This window comes from Micromys minutus, assembly GCF_963924665.1.
Source record: "Micromys minutus genome assembly, chromosome: X".
Taxonomy (NCBI): Eukaryota; Metazoa; Chordata; class Mammalia; order Rodentia; family Muridae; genus Micromys; species Micromys minutus.
Window position 1 is genome coordinate 127,058,326 of NC_137970.1, and position 24,553 is coordinate 127,082,878.

At 43.9% G+C, this 24,553-nt stretch overlaps 3 protein-coding genes and 1 pseudogene across 9 annotated transcripts; 1 reads left to right on the forward strand and 3 right to left on the reverse strand.

Annotated features, from left to right (window-relative positions):
- Window positions 1-2,078: 2,078 nt before the first annotated feature.
- LAGE3 (L antigen family member 3) lies at window positions 2,079-3,457 on the reverse strand. The gene is made up of 3 exons (XM_080910634.1): window positions 3,203-3,457; window positions 2,746-2,874; window positions 2,079-2,417 (listed from the first exon to the last, which is right to left on the reverse strand). Exons 1-3 carry the CDS (start codon window positions 3,403-3,405, stop codon window positions 2,303-2,305), a joined length of 447 nt encoding a protein of 148 aa, XP_080766760.1. The 5' UTR covers window positions 3,406-3,457; the 3' UTR covers window positions 2,079-2,302.
- UBL4A (ubiquitin like 4A) lies at window positions 2,079-19,262 on the reverse strand. Of its 3 annotated transcripts, none has more exons than XM_080910632.1 (5): window positions 19,105-19,262; window positions 18,837-18,942; window positions 18,406-18,614; window positions 18,152-18,291; window positions 2,079-2,417 (listed from the first exon to the last, which is right to left on the reverse strand). In XM_080910632.1, the coding sequence occupies exons 1-4, from the start codon at window positions 19,150-19,152 to the stop codon at window positions 18,181-18,183; spliced, it is 474 nt and encodes a 157-aa protein (XP_080766758.1). In that variant the 5' UTR covers window positions 19,153-19,262; the 3' UTR covers window positions 2,079-2,417; window positions 18,152-18,180. The 3 variants fall into 3 exon arrangements, with proteins under 3 accessions (XP_080766758.1, XP_080766759.1, XP_080766757.1); XM_080910633.1 differs by lacking the exon at window positions 2,079-2,417 and adding an exon at window positions 14,605-14,710; XM_080910631.1 differs by lacking the exon at window positions 2,079-2,417 and having other exon boundaries at window positions 16,436-18,291.
- LOC308415650 (homeobox protein Crxos-like) lies at window positions 10,739-11,101 on the forward strand (annotated as a pseudogene). Its single transcript has one exon. The product of its transcript is annotated as a homeobox protein Crxos-like (transcript).
- A 602-nt stretch (window positions 19,263-19,864) lies between the features above and the next one.
- On the reverse strand, window positions 19,865-23,875 carry SLC10A3 (solute carrier family 10 member 3). 4 transcript variants are annotated; one of them, XM_080909562.1, is made up of 3 exons: window positions 23,761-23,875; window positions 23,214-23,281; window positions 19,865-21,595 (listed from the first exon to the last, which is right to left on the reverse strand). In XM_080909562.1, the coding sequence occupies exon 3, from the start codon at window positions 21,455-21,457 to the stop codon at window positions 20,036-20,038; it is 1,422 nt and encodes a 473-aa protein (XP_080765688.1). In that variant the 5' UTR covers window positions 21,458-21,595; window positions 23,214-23,281; window positions 23,761-23,875; the 3' UTR covers window positions 19,865-20,035. The 4 variants fall into 4 exon arrangements, with proteins under 4 accessions (XP_080765688.1, XP_080765689.1, XP_080765690.1 ...); XM_080909563.1 differs by having other exon boundaries at window positions 23,781-23,873; XM_080909564.1 differs by lacking the exon at window positions 23,214-23,281 and having other exon boundaries at window positions 23,761-23,868.
- Between the last annotated feature and the right edge of the window lie 678 nt (window positions 23,876-24,553).

A 24,553-nucleotide genomic window follows, 5' to 3' on the forward strand; every position in this document is an offset into this window, starting at 1 on the left:
GAGCACTGACTGCTCTTCCAGAGGTCCTGAGTTCAACTCCCAGCAACTGCATGGTGGCTCACAACCATCTGTAATGGAACCTGATACTCTCTTCTGGTGTGTGTGAAGACTGCTAGAGTGTACTTATATATAGTAAATAAATATTTTTTTTAAAAAAGAGTGGGTTGTTTCTGGGGGAGGAAAATATTAGTTTTAAGGGCATGACCCTAAATAGGTCGACCATGCTCCAGTGGATGGCCCAACAAACCAGGAGTACGTTGGAACACAAGTTGGTCTTGAGTTATTTTTTAAAAGACAAAGTCAGGGAGTCAAGGAAGCAGTAGTGTATCTTGGAAGAGATAAGGAGGGGTGGGGGTGAATGGTTATAGTATATTCTATAAAATTTTCAATTTAAAATATTTTAACTGCGTTGTTTGGTGAGGGGGGGCACTGAAGAGATGGCTCAGTCATTAAGGGCATATACAGCTGTTTTTCCAAATGACTGGAGTTCAGTTCCTAGCACCTGTAGAAAAGAACACATACCCACCTATAGCTTCAGCTCCAGAGGATGTGATGCTCTCTTGTGGCCACTTGAACTTATACGCACAAACTCACATTTAGGACACACACATATAATTAAAAAAAAAACTAAACTTAATGGGGGAGGCTGGAGAGACCACTCAGTGGTTAAGAGCACTGACTGTTCTTCCAGAGGTCCACAGAAATACTTTGTCTCAAAAAATATTGTGTTTAAAGCATGTGATATCTTCAACAATAGCTTATACTGTTTCAGGAGTCACTTGAACTCCCCTGACTAACATCTTGTTCTCATGCCTGGTATTGGGGATTTTATTAGTCTATAGCTCTTGTGGGGAGCATTCTTATTCTAAGTGGCACAACTTCAATTAAAATATGTCAAACAAACACTATTCCTTGAGGCTTTAACCATCATCCTTAGGGTTATTTGTCCCACCTCTTTCCTCCTGTATTGATGTTCCTTCCCCTCTCCAAATAATTAATATTTGTCCTTAAATAAACAAAGCTTTTTTGGGATGGGGGCATGTACTGGTATTTAGTTTGGGAGGGGGAATATTAGCAGTGTTAAAATTTGAGAAACCAGTGAGTAGACTTACTTTCAGGAATACAATCACTAGGGTATGTCAAGAACATTCAAAGCAATCTTACGAATAGCTCATAAACTAATCAAGAATAAACACTTATATACAAGAATCATATCCAAATTATGTCTCAGGAAACAAGGCAGAAGAACCAGTGGTTCAAGGTCATCCCAGCTATTTAATGTGTCTGAGAACAAGCTGGGATATATGAGACTCTGAAAAAATTAAATAAAAAATTGGAAGAATGAAATGAGTTTTTTTAAAGACAGGGTTTCTCTCTGTAGCTTTGGCTGTCCTGGAACGCCCTCTGTAGACCAGTCTGGCCTTAAACTCAGAGATCCTGGAGCATCTGTCTCCCAAGTGCTGGGATTAAAGCCGTGTGCAATCACTGCCCAACTGAATGAAATGACTTTTAAGTATTCAACAATTATATTAAGTTGCATCACATATGTGCCTATTTCACAGTGCTTAAAAAAATTTTTTTTTGAACAAGCTTAGATTGATGGTGAATGCCTGAGTTCCCAGCACTCTGGAGATGAAGATAAGAAACTGGAGTGTTTGAGGCCAGCCTAAGTTATGAGACCCTCTTTTTTTTTTAAAGTACTACTAATTTACTGCATAAATTTCCTGACCTCTAATCATTACAATATTTTGGTTAAGGCTCTTGAGAAACACAGAATTGTAGTATAGAAGTCACATGTTTAATGAAATGTAAGAGACCCTTTCTCAAAAAATAAAAAGTTGGCTAGAAAGAAGGAAAATGCACTTTAGGTGAAAGAATACTTTACATGTAGTTTTAATTTTCTTCTGTTTCTAAAATTATCTTCATTCACATTTTTCTAATATATTTTTCCAGCACTGGGAATTGAACCAAAGACCTTATCCAAATTAAATGAATATTCTTACCTTGTACTAACAACCACTTGAATTCCAGAGCCCCTCTTCCAACACAAAAACCAAAGAAAATTTAGAGACTGAAAATAAACTCAAATGTACATTAGCAGCACAACTTTATTCTCTTAAGCAACAAACATTGAAGCACCAGACCAAATGGCCCTTAAGTGCCTGAGGACCAAATCAGTGGGAAAAAAATTAGGCCCCTACATTTATGTAACAGCTACTACTTCTGGAATCTTTTCCCTAGGAAAAGCTGTACTGCCTAGTAGGAGACAGAGATAGGGTCAGACTTGGGTCCCCAGCCAGGCTTAACAGGAAACCGGGGGCCCAAAGAGCTGTATAGTGTTCACCACTAGGGAAAGCTGGTCAAGAAAGTTCATGATGGAAATTCGGAGGAGGCGAGAATCTTCTGCGATCCAGTGTCTAAGAGTGAGGAAAAGAACATTAAATTCAAACTGATAGTTTCTACCCTTATTTCTTTCCTATCATTTTTTGGGGGTGGGGGAGATTGAGAATCTCACTATGTAGTCCTGGTTGGCCTAAAACTCACAGTAATCAGACTGTCTGCCTTTCTCCTGGATCCTACCCTTTCTTTATCTCCCCTCCAGCATCCATTGTAGGTATAGATTGGTCCAGTGCACCATGCCTCTCCTTAAAAATCACCCTAGTGTGATGTCTCTGAGGAAGTGCAGCTTTGGGTGTAGAATGGCCCAGACATCTACCCAGCATGCTAGACTCTTTCAACACTTACACCTCAAGCATGCTGCCGCTCACTTTAAGCTCCTTCCCTACCAGTCCTCGGTGTGGTTCGACATCAGGAGCTAGGGACCCACAGGCGATTTCTGCCTCCAAAGAGGTCGGGAAAGGCACGAAGAGGGCGCTGGTGGAGACTCAGGAAAGGCACCATCTTGAATCGACTTTGCCTCCTTAGCCCTCTAAAAATCACCCCATCTTGTGTAAGCTCCCCAGGCTACATCTTCCACACTGCTTGGGCCATTCATTCCAGCTCACTTCCCTCCACCCTTCTGTCCCTCTGTTCTCAAGGAAGTTCTCATGCTCAGACCATCTGTGGTTAACATAACCCTAATCAGCGGATCACTCTGCTTCCCTCCTCCCTGCCCCCTCCCTTTAAACCCTCCTCCAGACTACCCGCTTCCCCGCTTCAAGCAGCCCGCAGATGGCCCAGTTGTCCATGTCCGGTAGGATACAATCTATGATGTGGGATTCCAGGCCTTTGGGTTAAAGGCACGGTGCTTTTGCCGGAATTTCCGGGGGCTTCCAGTGCTCTTACAACCGGATGAGCTCCACTAGGAATAACTGCCATTGTGCCTGCATTACCAGGACAGCAGAGGCCAGTCGGACCATCGGCGCCATCTGCAGTGTAGCTTAAACCTGTGCGTGCTGTCTGCATGTCTGAGGCTGACCCTCCTTCCAACCCACCCTCATGTCACCAGCCCGCCCCCTCCGCCATTGCTGCGGTCCAGAACCCGCCTTATCCTCCGGAAACTCCGCCCCTCGCTCAAGCTACAGTACTACAGGCGCCTGCGCGAACCGGGAAGGAGGCGGGCAGGAGGACTCTCCCGGAATCTATAGGCTGATCTGGTTGGCTTCGGCTCTAAAGTGCGTCACCACGCCAAACTGACCCTTCAGGTTTCTAAAAGGGACCTAAGATCATATTTTCCAAAAAACAAAACAACAACAACAACAAAAAAAACAAAACACCATCAAACCAAGAAAACGATCAAGTGGCCTGGCGTGGTGATGCCTGCCTGAAATCTTAGTACTGAGCCACGGTTTTCAATCAGTGGGTCACAAATCAGATATCCTGCATATCAGATATTTACATTACCACTCATAACAGTAGCAAAATTACAGTTATGAAGTAGCAATGAAAATAATTTTATGGTTGGGGTCACCACAATATGAGGGACACATTAAAGGGTTGCAGCTTTAGGAAAGTTGAGAACCACTGATTTAGGAGGTAGGAGTAGTTCTTTGCTTAAGCCTGATCTACGTAACTACTTTCAGGTCATTCAGACTTAAATATTTATACCATCTCAAAAACAGTCTCTCTCTCTCTCTCTCTCTCTCTCTCTCTCTCTCTCTCTCTCTCTCTCTCTCTCTCTCTCTCTCACACACACACACACACACACACACACACACCAACAAACAAATTAAGTGAAATGAGAATTTGAGTATCAGTAAGCAAGAGGTTTCCCTTTAATATAAGTTGTACACCTTCACTTTTGTCTCCTTTACATCAGTCCCCAGCAAGATCCATAATCTGTACCTGAACATGCTTTTTAAAAAGATTTACTTTGGGCTGGAGAGATGGCTCAGTGATTAAGAGTACTGACTGTTCTTCTAGAGGTCCTGAGTTCAATTCCCAGCAACTACATGGTGGCTCACAACCATCTATAATGAGATCTGATGCCCTCTTCTGGTGTGTGTGAAGACAGCTACTGTTAGGAAAAGGATGAAGATAGTGTGTGTGGGGGGGGAGGTGGGGGGGATACTACCCATGGTGGTACCGAGAGGCCTGGGGGTAAGGGAGATGCCTCTTCAGGGACCCATGTTGGGAGTTCCTTCCCCTTGAGGGACCAGCCACACAATGGTATAGTACAGAATAGAGTTTACTCAGGTCATTGGGGGAGTTAAGAGGGTAGTAGAGGCAGAGAGAGGAATAGAGGAGTAGAGGCTGGCCATGAGCACATGGAGAGAGTGGGGGAAGGGAAAGGGGAGAGGAGGGGCAATGGGGATAGCAAGAGGGCAAGAGAGAGCAAGAAATAGAGGAGGGCACAGGCACCCCCTTTTATAGTGTCAGGTAACTGGGGCAGAGCATACCTGGCTATGGCCAGGTAACTGAGGGGTGAGGTTTACAGAAGCCCAACAGCTACAATATACTTGTATATAATAAATAAATAAATAAATAAATAAATAAATAAATCTTTAAATAATAAAGAGAAAGAACACAAAGTGGATGATACTACTATTTAAAAAGACAAACAAACAGTTGTTACAAAGCAAATATACCTAAGAGATATCTATAGAAAATCTCACCCAAACACAAAAGAATATACCTTCTTCTTAGCACCTCATGGAACTGTACCCAAATTGACCATATTCTTGGTCATAAAGCACACCTCAACAGATACAAGTAAAATAACCCTTTAAATTTTAACAGAACACCATAGCTTAAAACTGTACCTCAACAACAAAAACAGAAACAACAAAAAGCCTATAAACTCATGAAAACTAAACAACTCTCTACCCAATGACTTCTGAGTCAGGGAAGAATAAAGACAGAAATGACAGACTTTCTAGAATTCAATAAAAATGAAGGCACAACATACACAAACTTATTGGTCACTATGAAAGCAGTGCTAAGAAGAAATTTCATAGCACTAAATGCCTTTATAAAGAAATTAGAGAGTTCTCATACTAGTAATCTAATAGTACACCCGAAAGCTTTAGAACAAAAAGAAGCAAGCACACCCCAAAGGAGTAGATGCCAAGAAATAATCAAATTGAGGGGTGAAGAAGAAAAGAAACAAAGAGAACAATACAAAGAATCAGTGAAACAAAGAATTGGTTCTTTGAGAAAAATCAATAAGATAGAAAACCTTTAGCTGGAACATTTGAGATGGCTCAGAGGTCAAGAGCACTGACTGCTCTTCCAGAGGTTCTGAGTTCAATTCCCAGCAACCACATGGTGTCTCACAACCGTCTATAGTGGGATCTGATGCCCTCTTCTGGTGTGTCTGAAAAGAGCTACAGTGTACTTATGAAATAAATAAATCTTTAAAAAAGAAAACCCTTAGCCAAACTAAAAGACACAGAGATAGTATCCAAATTAACAAAAATAGAAACAAAACAGACACTGAGGAAATCCAAAGAATCATGATGACATAGTTTAAAAACTTGTACTTCAACAAATTGAAAAATTTTAAAGCAATGGATAATTTCTTCAATAGGTACCACTTACCTAAGTTTAATCAAGATCAGATTAGCAATTTAAACTTAGCTATAATCCCTAGTTAAATAGATGCAGTCATTACAAGTCTCCCAACCAAAAAAGAAAAATCAAATAAAAAAACAAAAACAGGGATCAGACGGTTTTAGCACTGAATTCTACCAGACTTTCAAGGACAAGCTAACATCAATTTTTAAACTATTACACAAAATAAAAAGAGGAGAAACGATGCCAAATTTATTTTATGAGGCCATAATCACTCTGATACCCAAACCCCACAAAGACTCCATAAAAAGGAAAATTACAGAACAATTTCCTTCATAAATATTAACGCCAAAACACTCAATAAAATACAAACCAAATCGAAGAACACATCTAAATGATTATTCACCATTATCAAGTAGGCTTCATCCCAGAGGTGAAGGCATGATTCAATATATGAAAATCTATCAGTGTAATTCACCATATAAACAAGCTGAAGGAAAAAAAAAGTTATATAATCATCTCATTAGATGTTGAATAAACCTTTGACAAAACCCAACACCTCTTGTTAAAAGTCTTAGAGAGGTCAGGGATATACAACAAATCAATAGCCAACTTCAAATTAAATGGACAGATACTCAAAGCAGTTCCACTAAAATCAGGCACAAGACAAGGCTGCCCACTCTCTCCATATCTATTCAATATAGTACTCAAAGTTCTGGCTAGAACAATAAGACAACAAAAAGAGATCAAGAGGATACAGGTTAGAAAGGAAGAAGTCAAAGTATTGTGACTTACATACAATATGATAGTATATATGTGACCCCAAAAATTCTATCAGAGAACTCTCATAACTGATAAATTAGCTAGATACAAAATTAGCTATAAAAATTAAATCAGTGGCCTACCTATATATAAACTTAAACAGGCTGAGAAAGAAATTAGGAAAACAACACCTTTTACAATGGCCACAAATAATATAAAATATATTGAGGGTAACTCTACCAAGCAAGTGAAAGGCCTATATGACAAAAACTTTAATTCTCAGAAGAAAGAAACTGAAGAAGATATCAAAAGATGAAAAGATTGCTAGGCAGTGGTAGCACACTGCTTTAATCACAGTACTAGGGAGTCAGAAGCATGTGGATGGATCTCTTGATTTGGAGGCCAGCCTGGTCTGTTTAGTAAATCTAAGACAGCCAGAACTCTTACACAGAGAAAACCTGTCACAAAAAAAGCAACCAACAATAAACAAACAAAAAACAAAACAAAAGACAAGAAAAGAAAGAAGAGATCTCCCATGCCCATGGATCTACAGGGTTAACAGTAAAAACGTCGATCTTACCAAAAGCAATTTACAGATTCAATACAATCCCCATCAAAATTCCAACTCAATTCTTCATGGATCTTGAGAGGGCAATTCTCAACTTCATGTGGAAAAACAAACAAACAAAACAAACAAAAAACCCAGAATAACTAAAACAATCCTGGACAATAAAAGAACTTCTGGGGGGGAGGTTCTCAGATTTTCTGATTTCAAGTTGTATTACAGAGCCAAAGTAATAAATACAGCATGTTGTTGACATAAAACCAGACATATTGATAAAAATGAATCAAAGTGAAGAACCAGGCATAAATCCACACCTTTGAACCACTGATTTTTTTTGTGTAAATAACTGAGAAATACATAATGACAAAAAGACAGCATCTTTAACATATGGTAGTGTTAAACTGGATGTCTGCATGTAGTAGAATACAAATAGATTCAATATCTATCACTGTACACAAAACTCAAGTCCAAGGGGATTAAAACCTCAACATAAAACCTGATACACTGAACCTAATAGAAAAGAAAGTAGGGAATTGTAGAGGGAGTTTCCCTAATTGTTGATTGGCTAATAAAGATGGCAGAAGCTAATCATTGGGTGAAGATATAGAGGTGGGATTTTCCAGGCAGAACAAGAAAAGAAGTGGAGAGGATCAGAGTCAGACCAGGCAGTGGGCAGATGACAAGTTGTGGACATGTAGGTTTCTCAGGGCAGTGATAGTTTGTGGCCTCAGCAGCCTGCCGAGGCCAAGGAAGATGGTGCAAAATAATCTTCGCCCAACAGTTGTGCTATCTGGATTTTTTTTGAAGCTTTCCCATTATCTACCACCCTAAAAAACTTTTGAATGTGGAATGTTCAACAGCCTAAGCAGTTTTAGTAGGCAAAACTCCAGTTGTCTAATGATGAATATCTGAAAATAATTGTTTTTAGTAACTGATTACTGGCTTGGGAAAAAAAAAGTTTGCAAAAGGCTAAAAGTAAAATTTAATTTCTGTAAAGAAAATAACATTAACTTAGTAAGTAGCCTTTGCTTTAACAAGTCAAATTAACTCTCCATGACGTAAAATGGAATGGGACAAGCAGCATTCAGTTCATAGGAACACAGAGTTAGTGCTCAAACTGCTATCAAAAATTCCAACACAGAACACATGGCAAAGTCACTGCTAGACTTTCTGTCTCCACCAAACTGTGCTCTCTCTATGCACCTAAGGCAAAGAATCAGCACTTTGAACATAAGGGTCTCCTTGAGAAAAGGAGAGAATTCAATTAGAGTTAAATTAGACAAAAGATAAATGAAAATACTTCAGAAACAGCTACTGAACCATAAAAGTCTGTAACACCTCACTTTAGCTGCTAGCTGTTGAACACCAGTGTTTCAAGATACGTTTAGAAACATGTTTTATTTGTTTTTTGTTTTGCTTATACCATCAGAACTGAAACTGCTGTCTGTCATTTCCCTGAAACAGGGACATGAATCTAAAACACATACTGGTGCTTTTCAAAAGATAGCAATTTAAAAGGTGGTAGCAGCAGGCATTTGATACCTTTTCCTTTAAAAACTTTCAGGCTGCAGGAGAAAAACATGTGACCAAAAGTGTTATGATTATCCATCCATTAGAGATTTTCATCAGTACCTATCACCAATTTGAGTAACAATACAGCAAAAGCCAAGGGTTAGTGATGGCAGTGCACATTATCGTGACGAATGACAGGTAGGACCAAGCCTCAAGTCAGTCATTGTTTCAAAGTCTGTTAAATATTCAAAAGGTATCTAAATAATTCACATTGAGCACAGAAGCCGCCCATCCAGATTATACCCCATATTTGATGCATATTTATCTGGATGGTTTTAAAGTGTTAGAACTGTCTAGTGTTTTCTGTTAGGAAAGAGAGATAATCCAGTCATGAGGAAATCTAATCTTCTCACATGGGACACCAATGTTGTTAAAAGATGACATCCTGAGAGAGGAGGGGGCAAGTACCCCCTTTTATAGTGTCAGGTAACTGGGGTGAGCATACCTGACTATTGCCAGGTAACTGTGGGGTAGGGTTTATAGAACCCCAACATTTTCCATTTGCAACGATTCAGGTGGGCGAGAGAGAGGGCATACAATTGGAACGGATTTTAGTAGTCAGTATAGCCAACTGCTGGGGACGGGGTGTCAGTCTGTGGAACTCAAAAGGTAGGTCTAGGCAGTCACTGGAAGAATAAGTTTGGGTATTGGCAACCCAACATCGGGAATCAGGTTCAGACGGCAAAGAGGAATGGGCAGTTACCGATTCTAGGGACTAGTTCGACCAGGCGTGGGTTTTTAACAATTATACCCAACAAGGAATAGCCTTGAATACATTGGTATAGGAGACAGCTTCCTGAACAGAATGCCAATAGCTCATGCACTAGATCAACAATTAATAAGCAGGACGTCATGAAACTGAAAAGCTTCTGTAAGGCAAAGGACACTATCAATAGGACAAAACAATAGCCAACATAATGGAAAAAGATTTTCACCAACCCTACATCTGACAGAGGACTGATATCTAAAATATATAAAGGATCAAGGACATCAAAAAACCAAGAAATCCAATTTAAAAATGGGGTACAGATCTAAACAGAGAATTCTCAACAGAGAAATCTCAAATGCCCTAGAAGCACTTAAATGTTCAGCATCCTTAGCCATCAGGAAAAGTGCAAATCAAAACAACCCTGAGATTCCACCTCACACCAGTCAGAATGGCTAAGATAAAAAACTCAGGTGACAGCAGATGCTGGTGAGGATGTAGAGAAAGAGGAACATTCCTCCATTGTTGGTGGAATTGCAAGCTGGTACAACCACTCTGAAAATCAATATGGTGGTTTCTCAGAAAACATGTAATCAGTCTACTTCAAGACCCAGCTATACAATACTACTGGACCAGAAACTGGAAACAACCCAGATGTCCCTCAACAGAAAAGTAGATAAAGAAAAGGCAGTACATTTATGGAGTATTATTCAGCTGCTAAAAACAGTGACATCATAAATTTTGCAGGCGAACAGATGGTGTTGACATTAGGATAGTCCCTTCCCCCAGCGATGGCTCCACCCACAGGTGACAGGAACCTGACACATCCATTGCCATGGCCAAAGCATTCCCAGAAGACATCGTTCAAAATCTCACCTTCACCTGGGAGAAAGTGATGTCACTACCCCTACAAAAGACCAAAACCCCTCCTCCTCTTCCTTTTTTTCCCTCTTCTCTTCCTTTGGCCCTGACCCCTGTCCTGTCCCTGTTCTATTAAACCTCTCCACGTGGAACCGTGTTGGTTTGGTGTGGTTTGTCCTCGAATGAGCCAAGAAATCTAATTAACAGGTGGAACTAGAAAAGATCACCCTGGGGCTAGAGAGATGGCTCAGCAGTTAAGAGCACTGACTGTGATTTATAGAACATACCTTTAATCACACCTGAAGTGAGCTACTGATAAGATGGAAACATTTCCACGTTCTCTGACCTCCTATACCCTGGGTCCCCTTGACCAGAAGTACAGCTGAGAGCAGCTTTGGGAGCTGGAACAACACTTCAAGATGGAACCATACCCAGACCGTGAGGCTTGAAAGATCATAGCCACCGGACTCAAACTAAAGGAGAAGCAAGTTGAGGCTTGGTTTATCCAGCGATCCTGGGAGCAGGAGATGCACCCTCCCTTGGCTAGGCTGCAGCAGACTGCCCAGGATGATACCTCTTGTCCTTCCCACAAGGCTCTCTGCTGCCAGCCATCAAGCTAGAAGTACAGGCTCATTTCCATCAAGCCCCCTGAGTCCTTAACCGACTGTAAGCTCAGTTGCTGATCCTCCTTCCCCATGGGGCCACTCCAACATGTAGCACACAAACTTCTTCCCCCAATTCCCCCTCCCTTTCAGACTCCTGACAGTACCAAACTCACCAAATTGATGGATGTATTCCAGAAACCTCAGGGTCCATATCTGAATACCTGGGTGCCAGGAATAATGGCATTGGACAGAAATGGTATGCCAGATGCTGAGTCTCCAACTGGGTCTCCACTAGAATCTGCAGGGCCACACCCCACAGAGGTCCACCTCTGGCTGAAGCCTGTGGTTCCAATTCTCCCCTCAAAGATGGTATACTTCAGGCTATCTATCTATCAACACAGTATGACACTGACTTCTTGCCTCCTTTTCCCAAGGCATGACTACAGACTTATATATACTGACAGAACAACCATTTTCCATGAGATTAACATTTTAACTTTGCTAGCTTTTTTCCTCTGTGACCTTGATCATTGTATTTGACTTGATTATGAGTATTTTATTGTTTGTTTGTTTATTTTTGGTCTATTAGGGCTTCTGAGCCACCTGCTTGGGGATTTAGATCTGGGTGGGAGTGGCTCATTGATAAAATGAAATTGTTTTATTTTTAAGATATATTTATTTATTTTATAAATGTGAGTACACTGTCACTCTCTTCAGACACACCAGAAGAGGGCATCAGATCCCATCACAGATGGTTGTGAGCCACCATGTGGTTGCTGGGAATTGAACTCAGGACCTCTGGAAGAGCAGTCAGTGCTCTTAACCACTGACTCATCTCTCCAGCCTGATAAAATGAAATTGTTGATGAATAAAATTCGTTTTTAAAAAAGCATACTGACTGCAGAATGTGTGTGTGTTAGAGAGAGAGAGAGAGAGAGAGAGAGAGAGATCTTGGAACACTCATCCTCAAATGGAATATCTCTATCAAATTCCTCCCCTCAGGGCTCAGGGTACCCTATAGAAGAGGTGGGAAAAGGTAAGAACCAGGGGGGATGGAGGACACCAGGAACAGAAAGTCTTCTAAATCAACTGATCAAAGTTCAAATGAACTCAGAGACTGAACCAGCAATCACAGGGCTTACATGGGTCTGTACCAGGTCCTCTGTTTATATGTATAATATATAATCAAATATAACAACACAATATTATAATATATATTATACCTTTCAGTTTAGTGTTTTTATGGGACTCTTGGGTGTGTGAACATGTGGGTCTCTGATTCTTGTGCCTTCTCTTGGAGATCTTTTTCTTCTGTTAGTTTACCCTGTCCAACTTTGATTTATTGACTTTTGTTTTATCTTACTATATTTTATTATGTTACATTCTTATGTCTTAGAAGCCTGTTCTTTTCCAATGAGAGACATTCAGAAAGTGAGTGGATGTGGATGGAAGAGGGCAGGGGGAGAAACTAGGAGGGGTAAAGCAAGGAAAAACTGTAATCAGGATATACTACATGAGAAAAGAATCTTCCTCCCTCCCTCCCTCCCTTACTTTCATTTTGTTTGTTTTGAGACAGGGTTTCTCTATGTAGCCCTGGCCCTGGCTGTCCTGGAATTCACTCTATAGATCAGGCTGGCCTCAAACTCCAAAGATTAGCCTGTTTCTGTCTCCCAAGTGCTAGGCATGCACTGATGTGTTTATAAAAGATAAAGTGGAGAGTAGGGATATGTTCTATGGAGGTGTGGTGAGGTGTATGGGGAAGGGGGTATCTCTGGTGGGCCCATGTTGAGGCATCCCTTACACCTGATGGACCAGCCATATGATGGTATAGTATAGAATAGGACACGGAGACAGGAGTTAAGAGGGTAGTAGAGGCAGAGAAAAAGGGAGAGGGAGAGTAGAGGAGAAGAGTAGAAGAGGAGGCTGGCCATGAACACACGGAGAGAGGGGTTGGGGGAAGGGAAGTGAGAGACCAGGGGGAGGAAGACAAAAGAAAGAGAAGCAAGAGAAGAGAGTAAGGACAGGGCAAGCAGCCCCTTTTATAGTGCCAGGAATACCTGGATGTTGCCAGGGAACTGTGGGGTGGAGCTTTGACAGAATGCTAACATGTACCACCACCACCACCACCACCACCACCACCACCACTAGGGAAGAATATATTTTCAATAAAAGGGAAAAAATTAAAAAGAAGTTAAAAATTTAAATGTTATGATAAAACCAATTACTTTATAAGGTAATCTAAAAATATTATTTTTTATTTATTTTTATTTGTTTTTGAGACAGAGTATCTCTACATAGCCTTAGCTGTCCTAGAACTCACTATGTAGAAAAGTTAGCCTCAAACTCATAGAGATCCTTTGGCCTCTGTCTCCCAAGTGGTGGGATCAAAGGTGTCCACCACCGCACCTGAATTTTAAGATTACATTTAAATCAGGATAAAAGCTGAGGAAGTATTCATTGTTTGGATTGTTTCCTATAAGGTGTAAAGTCCTGGGGTCAATCCCCATTACCACCAAAAGTACCCAAATAAGCAAACAACCCCAAAGCACAGTTGGCCATGGTAGTAAACCTATAATCCAAGTACTTGAGAAGCTGAAGCAGGAGGATTGCCATAAATTTGAGGCCAGCCTGGGCTACATAAAGAATGTTTGATAGCCTTCTTGTCTCATGAAACAAGAAAGTAAAAGACAAAAAAACAAAAACAAAGCAAAAATAAACAAACCCCCCAAACTAAAACTACCATAGAGGGAACTGAACACATATACTGGTATACATAACCCTGAGGTAAAATTTTCAGGAGGGCTAAACCAGAAACTACTTAAGATGCTTTTCTATGGGGCATTGAGATATCTACTCTCCAGGCTTCTGCAGCAAGTGCTTTTACCTGATGAACCATCTCACTGTCTCTTTTCCACTTTTTAAAATTTTTGTAAAGGGTCTCACTGATGGTCAAGTTGGTCTTTATGCCCTAAGCTGAGGTGACCCTTCCCTCTATCACCTTAGTCACTTGAGTAGCTAGCAGGTATGCACTGCCACAAAGCCAATTCAGTGCCCTTTAAGTACAACACTGTTACCATACTCCCTTGTGGAATATATCCTAAGGACAAAAATAATTGGCTTTCTTTTAGCATATTTAATTAAGATAACGTAGATGAGGTGAGTGTGAAGCTATTTTGGGTCTATGTTAAGATAACATTTTCTTTATCTGGTAAAGAAAATGAGTAAATATATCAATGTTGTCAGAAACTAGAATTCTCACTGTGGTATGAGGAAAGGTGTCAGCATGATCTTGTGATTTCTTAAAATATGTGGGTATATATATATTTTTTTTTCTAAGGTTTATCTATTAAAGGGGTCTAGAAGCAGTGATACTTCATTCACAGTGAAGTATTCATAGATCTTGGTTTCTAAATACCAGTCAACAAACTGACAAATACTATTCTCCAGTAAAAGGCTGGTCCTTAGTCATGGGCAAGAAAATATACAAGGTGGGCCTAGAGTATATTATGGTGCTAGAATAAAGGATGTTATAATAGGGAGGAGGCCATTAGACGTGAAGGAATTCACAAGTTCACCCAGTGGTGGTGGCATATGCCTTTAATCTCAACACTTGGGAGGCAGAGGTGAGTTCAAAGCCAGCCTGGTCTAGAGTGAGTTTCAGGACATCCAAGGCTATACAGAGAAACCCTGTGTCAAAACAAAAAAATTTTTTTTAAGTTAAAAAAAAAACCCAGAATACCGAAACTTATCTCATTAATTTGTCCCCTATGAACATCCAATTCAATGAGCTTTACTAGAAATGCTAAGCTCATGAGTCTGTTCCAGCTTCCAGAATACTTCTGTCTTTAGGAGGTCACTTGAGCTGGGACTTTCATTCATGCTATCTCCTACTGTGATTGTTTACATCACATTCCTGGGACCAAGGTCCCAATCTGAGACTCAGGCAGTGGCTCCAGGGAACTTGTATTTGGCAGGGGGCAGTAAGTGGATTAATGCCACTTCTTGGGTTGTATAGAACAGTGTCTATGGCAAATATTCCTATCCCTGATGTGGGCTCTTAAGAGTTTAGAGCCTGCTGGTGTATATGGAGCCATACTAAATTCAAGGCAAATGCAGCATTTGCATTCTGTAGTCACTCTATTTTCACTAGCCTCCTCTTATGGCCCCCTTCCTATTTCTCATCCCAGTAGTATTTGTTGCCTCTTGCCTTCCTTCCTCTTATGTACCACCTTGCTCTGAAAGAACTTCCTAAGGCTTAACACCACTTACTTGTCACCATTCTATTGTACATATATCTTGTGGAATAAGGTTTCTGAGGACTCCTTGGCCCACCATACAGTGGGAACCTCCACTTTGTCCCTGTAGTGGCAGCACTGATGGGCTCTCCCTTTTAGATGCCTGTCTTTGAGTTACACTGGTGTCATCTCCTGCCTATGATTTTGTCTCTGGATTCTCTTTTAAATTCCTCTGTGGTTGGTAAATCTGACTCCTTAAGGTTGAGACTTCACCCTTCTTTTTAAGTCCCTTTCTCTGGGCAGCCACTTCAATCATCCTTCAGGTATCTAGGGCTCCCTGTTTATAGATAATTCCTGGACATAGCAGTATGGCTACATGAGCTCCGGGATAAAGCTATGCCTGGGTTCAAGTTGTGGCTCATCTACTTCCCACATTTGGCAGTCAAATGAAGATGAAATCAGTGCCGTGCATAGAAAAGGTTCACAAGAATCCAATAGCTGACTATCAAAAGGAATTGTCTTCTTGCTTTTCTGGGCCAGCTTTTCCATTACAGGGCTTCCAATGCATATTCTGAGGGCTCCTCACTTATCTCCATGTCCAATCTCATGTCCCCTCTGTTCCTGACCTCCTACATACATAGCCACCCTAGCCTCCCAAGGCAACCAGACAACACTGGACCCCTTAGCTTGGTTCTTGAGGACTTTCAAGAATATTTTCTTAGGTAGCTACTTTGCAAAACCTGTTAATTGTCCCATTGTATAAACTCATCCAAACACTGCCACCTCATCTTTGTGCAAGGTGAGCATTTTTCAGGTGTCTGGTACTCTGAATTGAGAAGCATTGGCTCAAGAAACTCATGAACATGTCCATGGCTTGTTTCTACTTTTAGAAACTTCAAATGTTTTTAAATAAGTCTCAGAAAATGCTCCTTGTCTGAGTCCTTATCCCTTCCTCTTCTATCTCCAAGTCAGTCATGTTCTTTCTGGTGGAATGTTTCCTGTAGCTGACAATTGTCATCTGCACCCACCAAGAGATCACCAGGACATCCATTTACTTTTTCTCCCTAGTACAGCTCATGTGTCCAGGAAAGAGACTCCCAAGTCTAAATAGGTGCAAATGGATAATCAACTTTTCCCCCATATTCCCAGCCCAAATATTACACAGGATTCAGATCTGACCAATAAGAGACAGCATTTATTTGCTGGGGCATCTGAGACAGAAGCTATGCTACAGAGAGAAAGTGCTCCTCACTGGCAGTGAATGAAAGATTTTGATGAAGCTGTGGACAGCTTTGATCCTTAGAAGTGGTGGTGAGGATGAAGCAGATCCTGGGATTCAGAGGGGGCAGGAAAAAAGCTGGATGGTTGGTGAAATTGTTCATCCACTGCCAGTATGCCTAGGTCTTTTCAGTTTTATATGCCAGGAAGTTCACTGTGTCCATAAACCAATTATTGGAAACCAAAAGCAGTCTAGCTTATTAATAAAGTTCCTTTTGGTGAAATGTCTCACATGCATCTATAGTGTTAATTTTACAAATATGTTCCCTGACTCAAAGTGAACAAGGTCATTGGTAAACTTATTATTATCTGAGCTGCCACTTTATACACAAGCTCACACACAAACAGGTTTCTGATGTGGTAGCCCAGGTCTTAGGAGTACCAGGGTCTATCATCACTTGTACACATCCTCAGGCCTTATTTTATCATTCCTGTACAAGGACTTAAGATTTGATCCACAAGGCCTATGTATGAGGCCCTTGGGCAAGAAAGGCAAGTGTAGCCCCAAGAACATTCAGAGTAGAGTGGCTTTCCTGGCAAAAGTGGAGGAACAGTAGTGTCCTGCAGATGGCCATCTTCCATCCTGACGGCTCCCAGGGGGTCCTCCTCAAAAGAGCTAGTACTAACATGACCTTTAGCACCCAGGCATAAGTACAACAAAGAGCACACATTTCTATCTCTTTCTCAGCACCCTGTGTTCCTTCCTAAACAACGACGGTGTGCAAAGTTAAAGCCCTGTATGCAGGTGGCAGAGGAAGCCTCTATCCCATACTGTGGGTGAGCTCTGAGTAAGGAGACCAGGGCTGAGCTAGTTAGTGTGACACTGCCTTGCTGAGTCACCTGTCCCTCATGGGTGAGACTTACTTCCAGGAGGAGATAGGGCACCCCCCCCCCCAGAAGAGCTATGTTACAAAGGCCCAGGATACTCCATCCATGGGTGCCCATGCTTGGCTATCACTTCACTCTGGGCTTCTGTTTGTTTACTGAACACAAGGTGGAACTGCAGGTGGTGAGAGCAAAGACTCCCACCTTGAGCTGGGAAAGGGGTAAGAAAACTTAGAGGAGTGGCTAACATGGAACTAACTCACTTTGGTTGGAGACCAAAGTAGCACAGAAACTTGACTCAAGTCACAGAATGGAGCTGGGGTATCTTTCTGATCCTCCAGCCTCTGACCTGCTTGTCATTCAAGAGCACACTGGCTGCAGCAGTGGAGAGGCCCTGGATAGTTACCACTTGGCTTCCTATGGAGATTTGCCAAGGGCTATGCCAGATACACTAGAGGGCAGGTGACAGGGACTAGTGGATTCCTGAGGGAGTCTTCTGAGGGTATGCTGAGTGGGCTAAATGGGAATACTGAGGCCCATCTCTCAAAATAGCACACTCTTTCTCCTACAGAGGCACTTCTATAGGATGGCTAGACTTGGACCAAGCCATTGCTAGGTGTCTCTAGAGTGCAGCCTCAACTTCGCTGTGGGATGCAGAAGAGAACTCAGGTCATGTACTTTGAGTACCTAGCACCTAGCAAGAGCTGGATACACACCAGCTATTATCATCATTATGAGCCAAACTGCGACATGAGAACACATTTAATGCAACATGCAGCTGTGGCCTGACCTGGGATTTCTCCCCACAATCCCAGAATGCTATTTGCAGAACCCCTTTTCCATAGCCTCAGTCACTTCAGGGTGTAGAAAGCGGCTGGCCAAACGTTCGATGTCATCCAGTGTTAGACGGCTCAAGGACCTGTCATAATCCTAGGAGAAAAGACCAGGTGGATTCAGGGGGTGCCAGTGGGAAGGTATATGCTGCAATAGGTAGGGGCTGGGGTAGAAGCATTAAGATTGGAGGTCCAGCATTACTCTTCTCACCCTCTGTAGTTGTTCCAGGACCCTGCTGGCATCTGCTACACTGAAGTGACGAGCCAGGACTTTGGAAATCAGCTGCCAGATGGAGGTGGCTGGGGAGTCAACCAGTCTGTGGGCAGACCCTTCTTCCAGTAGCACTTTCTCCAAAGGCTTAATAACTAGGTTGATCTTAGAATTGGGCCCAATGTTGTAATCTGACAGTCGTTTCTCATCTGCCAAAGAGAGATTGGTGTGGTTCCTTCCTCACTGATGGTGGCTGGGAAGCAATCCTGCCACAGACAGCCAGAGTGAAGCATGGGGTGGTAGGGTGGTGATGGCTCAGCTACTTTTGTGAGGTCCAGTGGCAGCCAGCGCCCTGATTCATTTCATTGGCCTGTACATCCCGTCCCCCAGCTTCCTGTGGGGCTCCCTGGATGGCTCCTTTCCCTGGTTACCTGCTAGGGCCTTGCCCTTGAACAGCAGACGTTGCTGGCGCACAGGGACATTCAGCTTATCCGAGACCAGGTGCTTCAGTGTAGACACTAGCTCGTCCTCCGCCACCTGATCCGGCCGAGGTGGAGAGGCAAGGGCTCAGCCCGAATTCCCTGGGCGGTGAAGCCCTCGTACCCCCTCCTGAGGTCAGCTCTCCCGCCCTCCCCCCACCCGTTCTCGACCCCCAGCGGCAGGAGTGGGTGAGTGCAGCAGCCTGCAGGGTGACCTTACCTGTAGGCTGCACTCCCGGCCTTGGAGTGCTTTCACGGTTAGCTGCATGGCGTCCACGGCCCCGTCCACTACGGCTAACGCAAACCCCAACGGTCTCCTACCGCGCGCAGCCGCCCCGGGCGTGCGCCGGAACCGCCCGCCAACGCCGGAAGCCGTGAAAGGGGCGCGCCCGCCTCGTGGCTCCCGCCTGCCTGCGCGTTCTTCAGTTCCGCCTCCGGGGCTTTCGCATCTGCCCGGAGCGTGACTTGGGTAGTTTGTCACCTGGGTTTAATGGTGCCGGAACGTGGGGATGCCCCACCCACTGGGATCGAACTGAGGTACTTGTGAGGCCAGGCTTGCTTAGCCAGGGAGCTGTAGCTTGAAAGGAAGGACCAGGATGTCAGCTTCATGCAAGGCCCCCACCTGTGCTAATACCCACCCTGCTGGTGGACCAAGTCAGTGCAAATCTGTCTTTCAGATACAGAAATGGTCCAGTCCTGCCTGCCATAGAATGATGGCTTTCTACTTCCTTTCTAGTCTGGCTGCAAAATTATCCTGACTGAAAAAGATATACATCTACCATGTGCAAAACATAGTGAGGAGGAGGCTGTGGGCTCTGTGCAGGGTCACCAAGCTTGTTTATCATTCTGGCTCATACCTACCCAGACACATTCTTCTTACCCCAATCCACAGGTTCCAAGGGACAGACTGGAAGGGACCCAAGCTTGCTTTTGTTTTTTTTTTATTGAAATATATTTCTGGGCAATACCCAACTATCTAACTCAGCGTGGCCTCTTTGGCACCGAAAGCTGGGGGTGGGGTGGGAGGAAGAGTAAAAAAATAAGCCTGGATTTGTCTGAGTGCATAGTGCATGAGAACTAAAGGCCTTTGGTATACAAGAGAGGAGTATGGGGGCTGAGGGTTGTAAAACTTGATCTGGGGGGGGGGTGGCTCAGGGAACAGGAAAAAAGCTGCTGTAGATGAACTGGCCAATAACCAAAGCCAGCATCTCGGAGGTACCACTCAATGCCACAATGAAAGGGGCCTGAGAGGCATAGTCTGCTTGAAGGCGGCGCAGAGACAGCTGTAGCATGGCTAAAGCTAGCAGGCTGTTTTGCACCCCTACCTCAATGCTGACTGTTCGCCGTTGGGCCACTGGCAGCTTCAGACAGATGGCTAGGCTGTAGCCCACCAAGAGGCCAACAAGAGGTACTGTGAAACCCACCAATACAATGGGTAACCTTACTCCCACTAGGATGAAGACTCCCATGTGGTAGGCCAGGAACAAACCACCCAGGAGAAGTACAAAGCTGAAGGGTTTGATGACCTGTAGCAGTAGCTCAGAGAACTTGGGGAGCTTAGACTTGATCACTACACCTGCTGCTATGGGGATGGCAATAAACAGCAGGGTCCCCAGTATCTTGGAGATGGGCACGTGGAGTGTTTCATGGATGCTGAGAAGATAGCTGTAGATGGCTGATGAGAGTGGCAGTAAACCAGTGGCAGCTATTGTTGAGATGAAAGTCATGGAGATGGCCAGGGTGACATCTCCTCCAAGAAGGAGGCTGAAGAGGTAGCTCCCTCCACCACCAGGTGATGAGCAGGTAATGATGAGGCCCAGAGCTAAGGCCTTGGGTAGCATGAAGACTTTGGCCATCAGGAAAGCATAGAAGGGCATGACCAGAAACTGGCCTAAGAGGCCCAGTAGCATAGGTTGGGGGCTTTGTAGGAGCTCCTTCAAAACTTCAAGTTCCACTTTGCACCCAAATGAACACTTGTTGACAAAGATAAGAGGCAGAAGCAGGTAGAGTATTGGGTTCTCTGAGAAGTGGCCCAAGTTGCCATTGAGGGCAGAAGGGAGGTCTTCAGCAGGTGACACCCTGATGCAGAAATCTCTTCGTTCTTCAATCAGCAGGGGTGGGTCCTCATGGAAATCCATGAGCTGGAGGTGTAGTGGGGCCAGCCCAGCCAGACCCGAGTGGATGCTCACCACGAAGCCACCTCCACTGCACCAGGTTATGGCACTCACATTCTTAATGGTCAGCACCTCTGTGTCCAGGGATATAACCTTCAGTGTGGGGCTGGGGCCTGTCCCATTGGCCTGTCCAGTGTACTGGCTAGAGATCACAATGATACCCTCATTCTTCTCAGGGAAATCAAACTCTGTCACTGAGCCATCCCCAATACTCAAATAGTGACCACTTGTGTGGCCCAGAGCAGTGCTGATGTTGGCACTGGCCATCACTTGGGCCCCCCATGGCAGGCTGATGAATAGCAGGGCAGTTCCAAGCACGCCTATGAAACCTGCAAAACCACCCTGTCCTCCTAGGCCAGGCAACTGCTGGGAGCTACCTCTGCTTTTCCTGACCACCATGGCACTTCACAAAGGACAGTGTTTCAAGGTTCCTTGGGTCTTAGGGTAACACTCTTGCTTGTGCTGTTGGAATATCCTGAGAAGGGTCCATGGGAAGGTCCTGGTCCTTTGATTTCTTCCTTGATATCAGGACTTTTCCTGAAAAGAGAAGGGACAAAGTGGCTAATGAAGAGGAGAAACTGCAACCTTAGAAGCATGGGGCTCTCAGCCCTTTACCTCTAGTTTTGGAATAGTGTTGGCCCCTTGAATGTTATTCAGTCATTTCCTCTTTGAGTACAGCTGCCTCAAGCTTCTCAGCCCTCAAGAGGGTCACCTACATATAGGAAACCTCACTCAGGTTGCCAGATTCCATGGATTACTATGGTAATCTCATAGAGAAGTTCTAATACTGAGGGTTTTAGGAGAGCAATCTCTAACCCTGTCACCACTAGCCCATCCCACACTCATACTCATTTCAAGATGCAATGATACCACCATGGGAATGAACTAAATTGCTACCTAGAGGGGATAAATATGATGGCTCACTCCTGTCATCCCAGTATTTGGGAGGTGGAGCCATTTATTTAATTTGCTTCGTTTGGAAATGAACTATCAAGTCTTCCAGATTGCCCTGGAACTGACATCTTAGACTCCTGATTCTCTTGGCTCCACCTGGGGGGGGGGAGGATAAAGAGACCGGTCAGATGAGAACAAAGAGTTGCTGATGGGAACATTGGCTTGGGCCAGATCCAGGTTTTTAAAGAATAGAACAAGGGAGTCTAAGTGCCATTTGCCAGGTACAAAGCCTTAACAAAGTGCAGTAGGTGACTTCCTGAACCAAAGGCTGCTACTGACAAGTTGTGGCTACATGTCTTGTTTCATCTGCTCTATAGTTCTTGTGAGAAGCACACCCCTGCTTCTCAGGGAAGTTACAGTAAGGATACAATAGGTATTCACTGAGCAATCTTCTCTTGTCAGAGCTCCCTGGTCTCAGAATTTGGGTTCTCATAGCTGCTGCTACATCTGAGAGTCTCTGCTTAGAGTCTTCTGGCATGTATTACCCTACCAGATCTTTTTGTTTGAAACAGGGTCCTTGTGTGTAGTCCTGCTGGTCTGCAACTCAAATGTAAACTAGGCTGGCCTTAAATTCACAGAGCTCTGCCTGCCCCTATCTCTTACGTGCTGTAATTAAAGGTGTAGGCTACCACATTCAGCCCTATGAGAGTCTTTTTGTTGTTGTTGCTACTGCTGATGCTGTTGAGACAAGGCCTCACTGTGTAGTCTTAGCTGGCCTGGAATTCACCATGTACACCAGGATAGAACTCAGATCCACCTGCCTCTGCCTCCCCAGTGCTGGGATAAAGTTGTGTACCACCTACCAGAGTTTTAAACTTATAGTGAACCTGAGAATTTCTTTATTTAAAAAAAGGATTTATTTATTTTATTTATATAAGTACACTGTAGATGTCTTCAGACACACCAGAAGAGGGTATTAGATCCCATTACAGATGTTTGTGAGCCACCATGCAGTTGCTGGGAGTTGAACTCAGGACCTCTGGAAGAGCAGTCAGTGCTCTTAACCACTGAGCCACTCCAGCTCAACCTGAGTATTTCTAAGGGTAGAGTAACAAGGGGCAAAAGGAGAGGTCTGCCTCCTTCCCTTTCTTGACTGGATAGTCAACACTTTTGTATCATCATCTGCTAGAATTGGGGCAACTAGATAGCAGTGGGCATAGCAGGGTTTACATAATGCTGATTTTGAGTATGGATCACTTACCCTGGGGGCCCTGATCCAGTCTTGAATCTCACCGATGAGGAGGGAGTCAGGAAAACCTGAGTAAGTAACTAGTCAAGTAGAACGGAAAAGATGTAGGCATCAGAGTAGTGTGAGCCAATTAAGGGAGAGGCTAAGGGCCATCCACCCATACCCCATCCTACCAGTAGGACTGGTGGACCATAGTCACTGCAAGTGGGATTTGGCACCTATCCTACACCTCTGCTGATAGAGGAGCTGGAAGAGTTACAGTAAATGCACTCCAAGACTGAGAGGAAGCAATACCATCCGGAAGTTTTTTTACCCACAGCAGCAAAGTGTAGGGGCTGAAGTATAACTAGCAGTGATGGGACTCCGCACCTGGGAGTTCAGGGGTTGTCAGGTGGTTAGAAAAGTTAGGAAGGGCTCACAACCCCCACGGACAGTCTTGGGTTTAGAAGAGCCTCCACATCACGCCCGTGCCCACAAGGCCTCTCGCTGGGTCTGGCCAGAGCTGGTGATAGCGCACTGCGAACGGAGCCAGAAGTCGTCATCTCCCATCCTCCCTTACCTGGTCGAAGTCTCTCTCACCTGCTTCCGCGGTCACAGTGCTCCTCACAAGCAGTGAGTGGCCAAGCCGGCAAACGCCGGCAAGTGAGGCCCGGCCGGCTTGGCCTCGTCCCGCCCCCACAGGCTCCGCCCCACCAGGGCCCCACCCGCGAGCTAGGACTCCGCCCTCTAACAGGGCACTCGCCCCTGGCGGGCTTGTGTCAACGGATGTGACGTTTCTGGAAGTAAGGATCTGGTCCTACCACGTGAGACCTGACTTCCTAGGTCACTGCTATTGTCGTGTGGTGCAATTAGTACATTCTTGTGTGGTTACCTCCTCAGATAAAAATGGGTGATGGATAGGTGATGTCAGAGGACAGTAAACTGATACTGAATTAAAAGGTCATGTGGGGGTTGAAGTGATGGCTCAGTGAGTGCTTGCTACTCTTAAGAGAACTCTGGTTCAGCTCCTCATCACCTACTTGCTTGCAGCTGCCTGTAACTACAGTTCAGGAGATTTGATATCCTCTTCTTGCCTCTACCCATACTGGATGCATGTGGTGCACATACAAATAAACATACACATACGTCATTTTTTAAAAGGTAACTTGTATGCAGGTGGTTCTGTTATTGTCATATCTGCTCTTTTTGAAGTGTACAAAATAAACTTGTTTATTTTATTACTTGTTTTGATCTCTTTTTTTTTTTTTAAATGAGGTGTGGAGACAGAAGGAGGCAGATCGCTGAGTTCGAGGCTAGCCAGGTCTACTGAGAGAGTTCCAGACTGGCCATCTAGGGTCACGCAGAGAAATCCT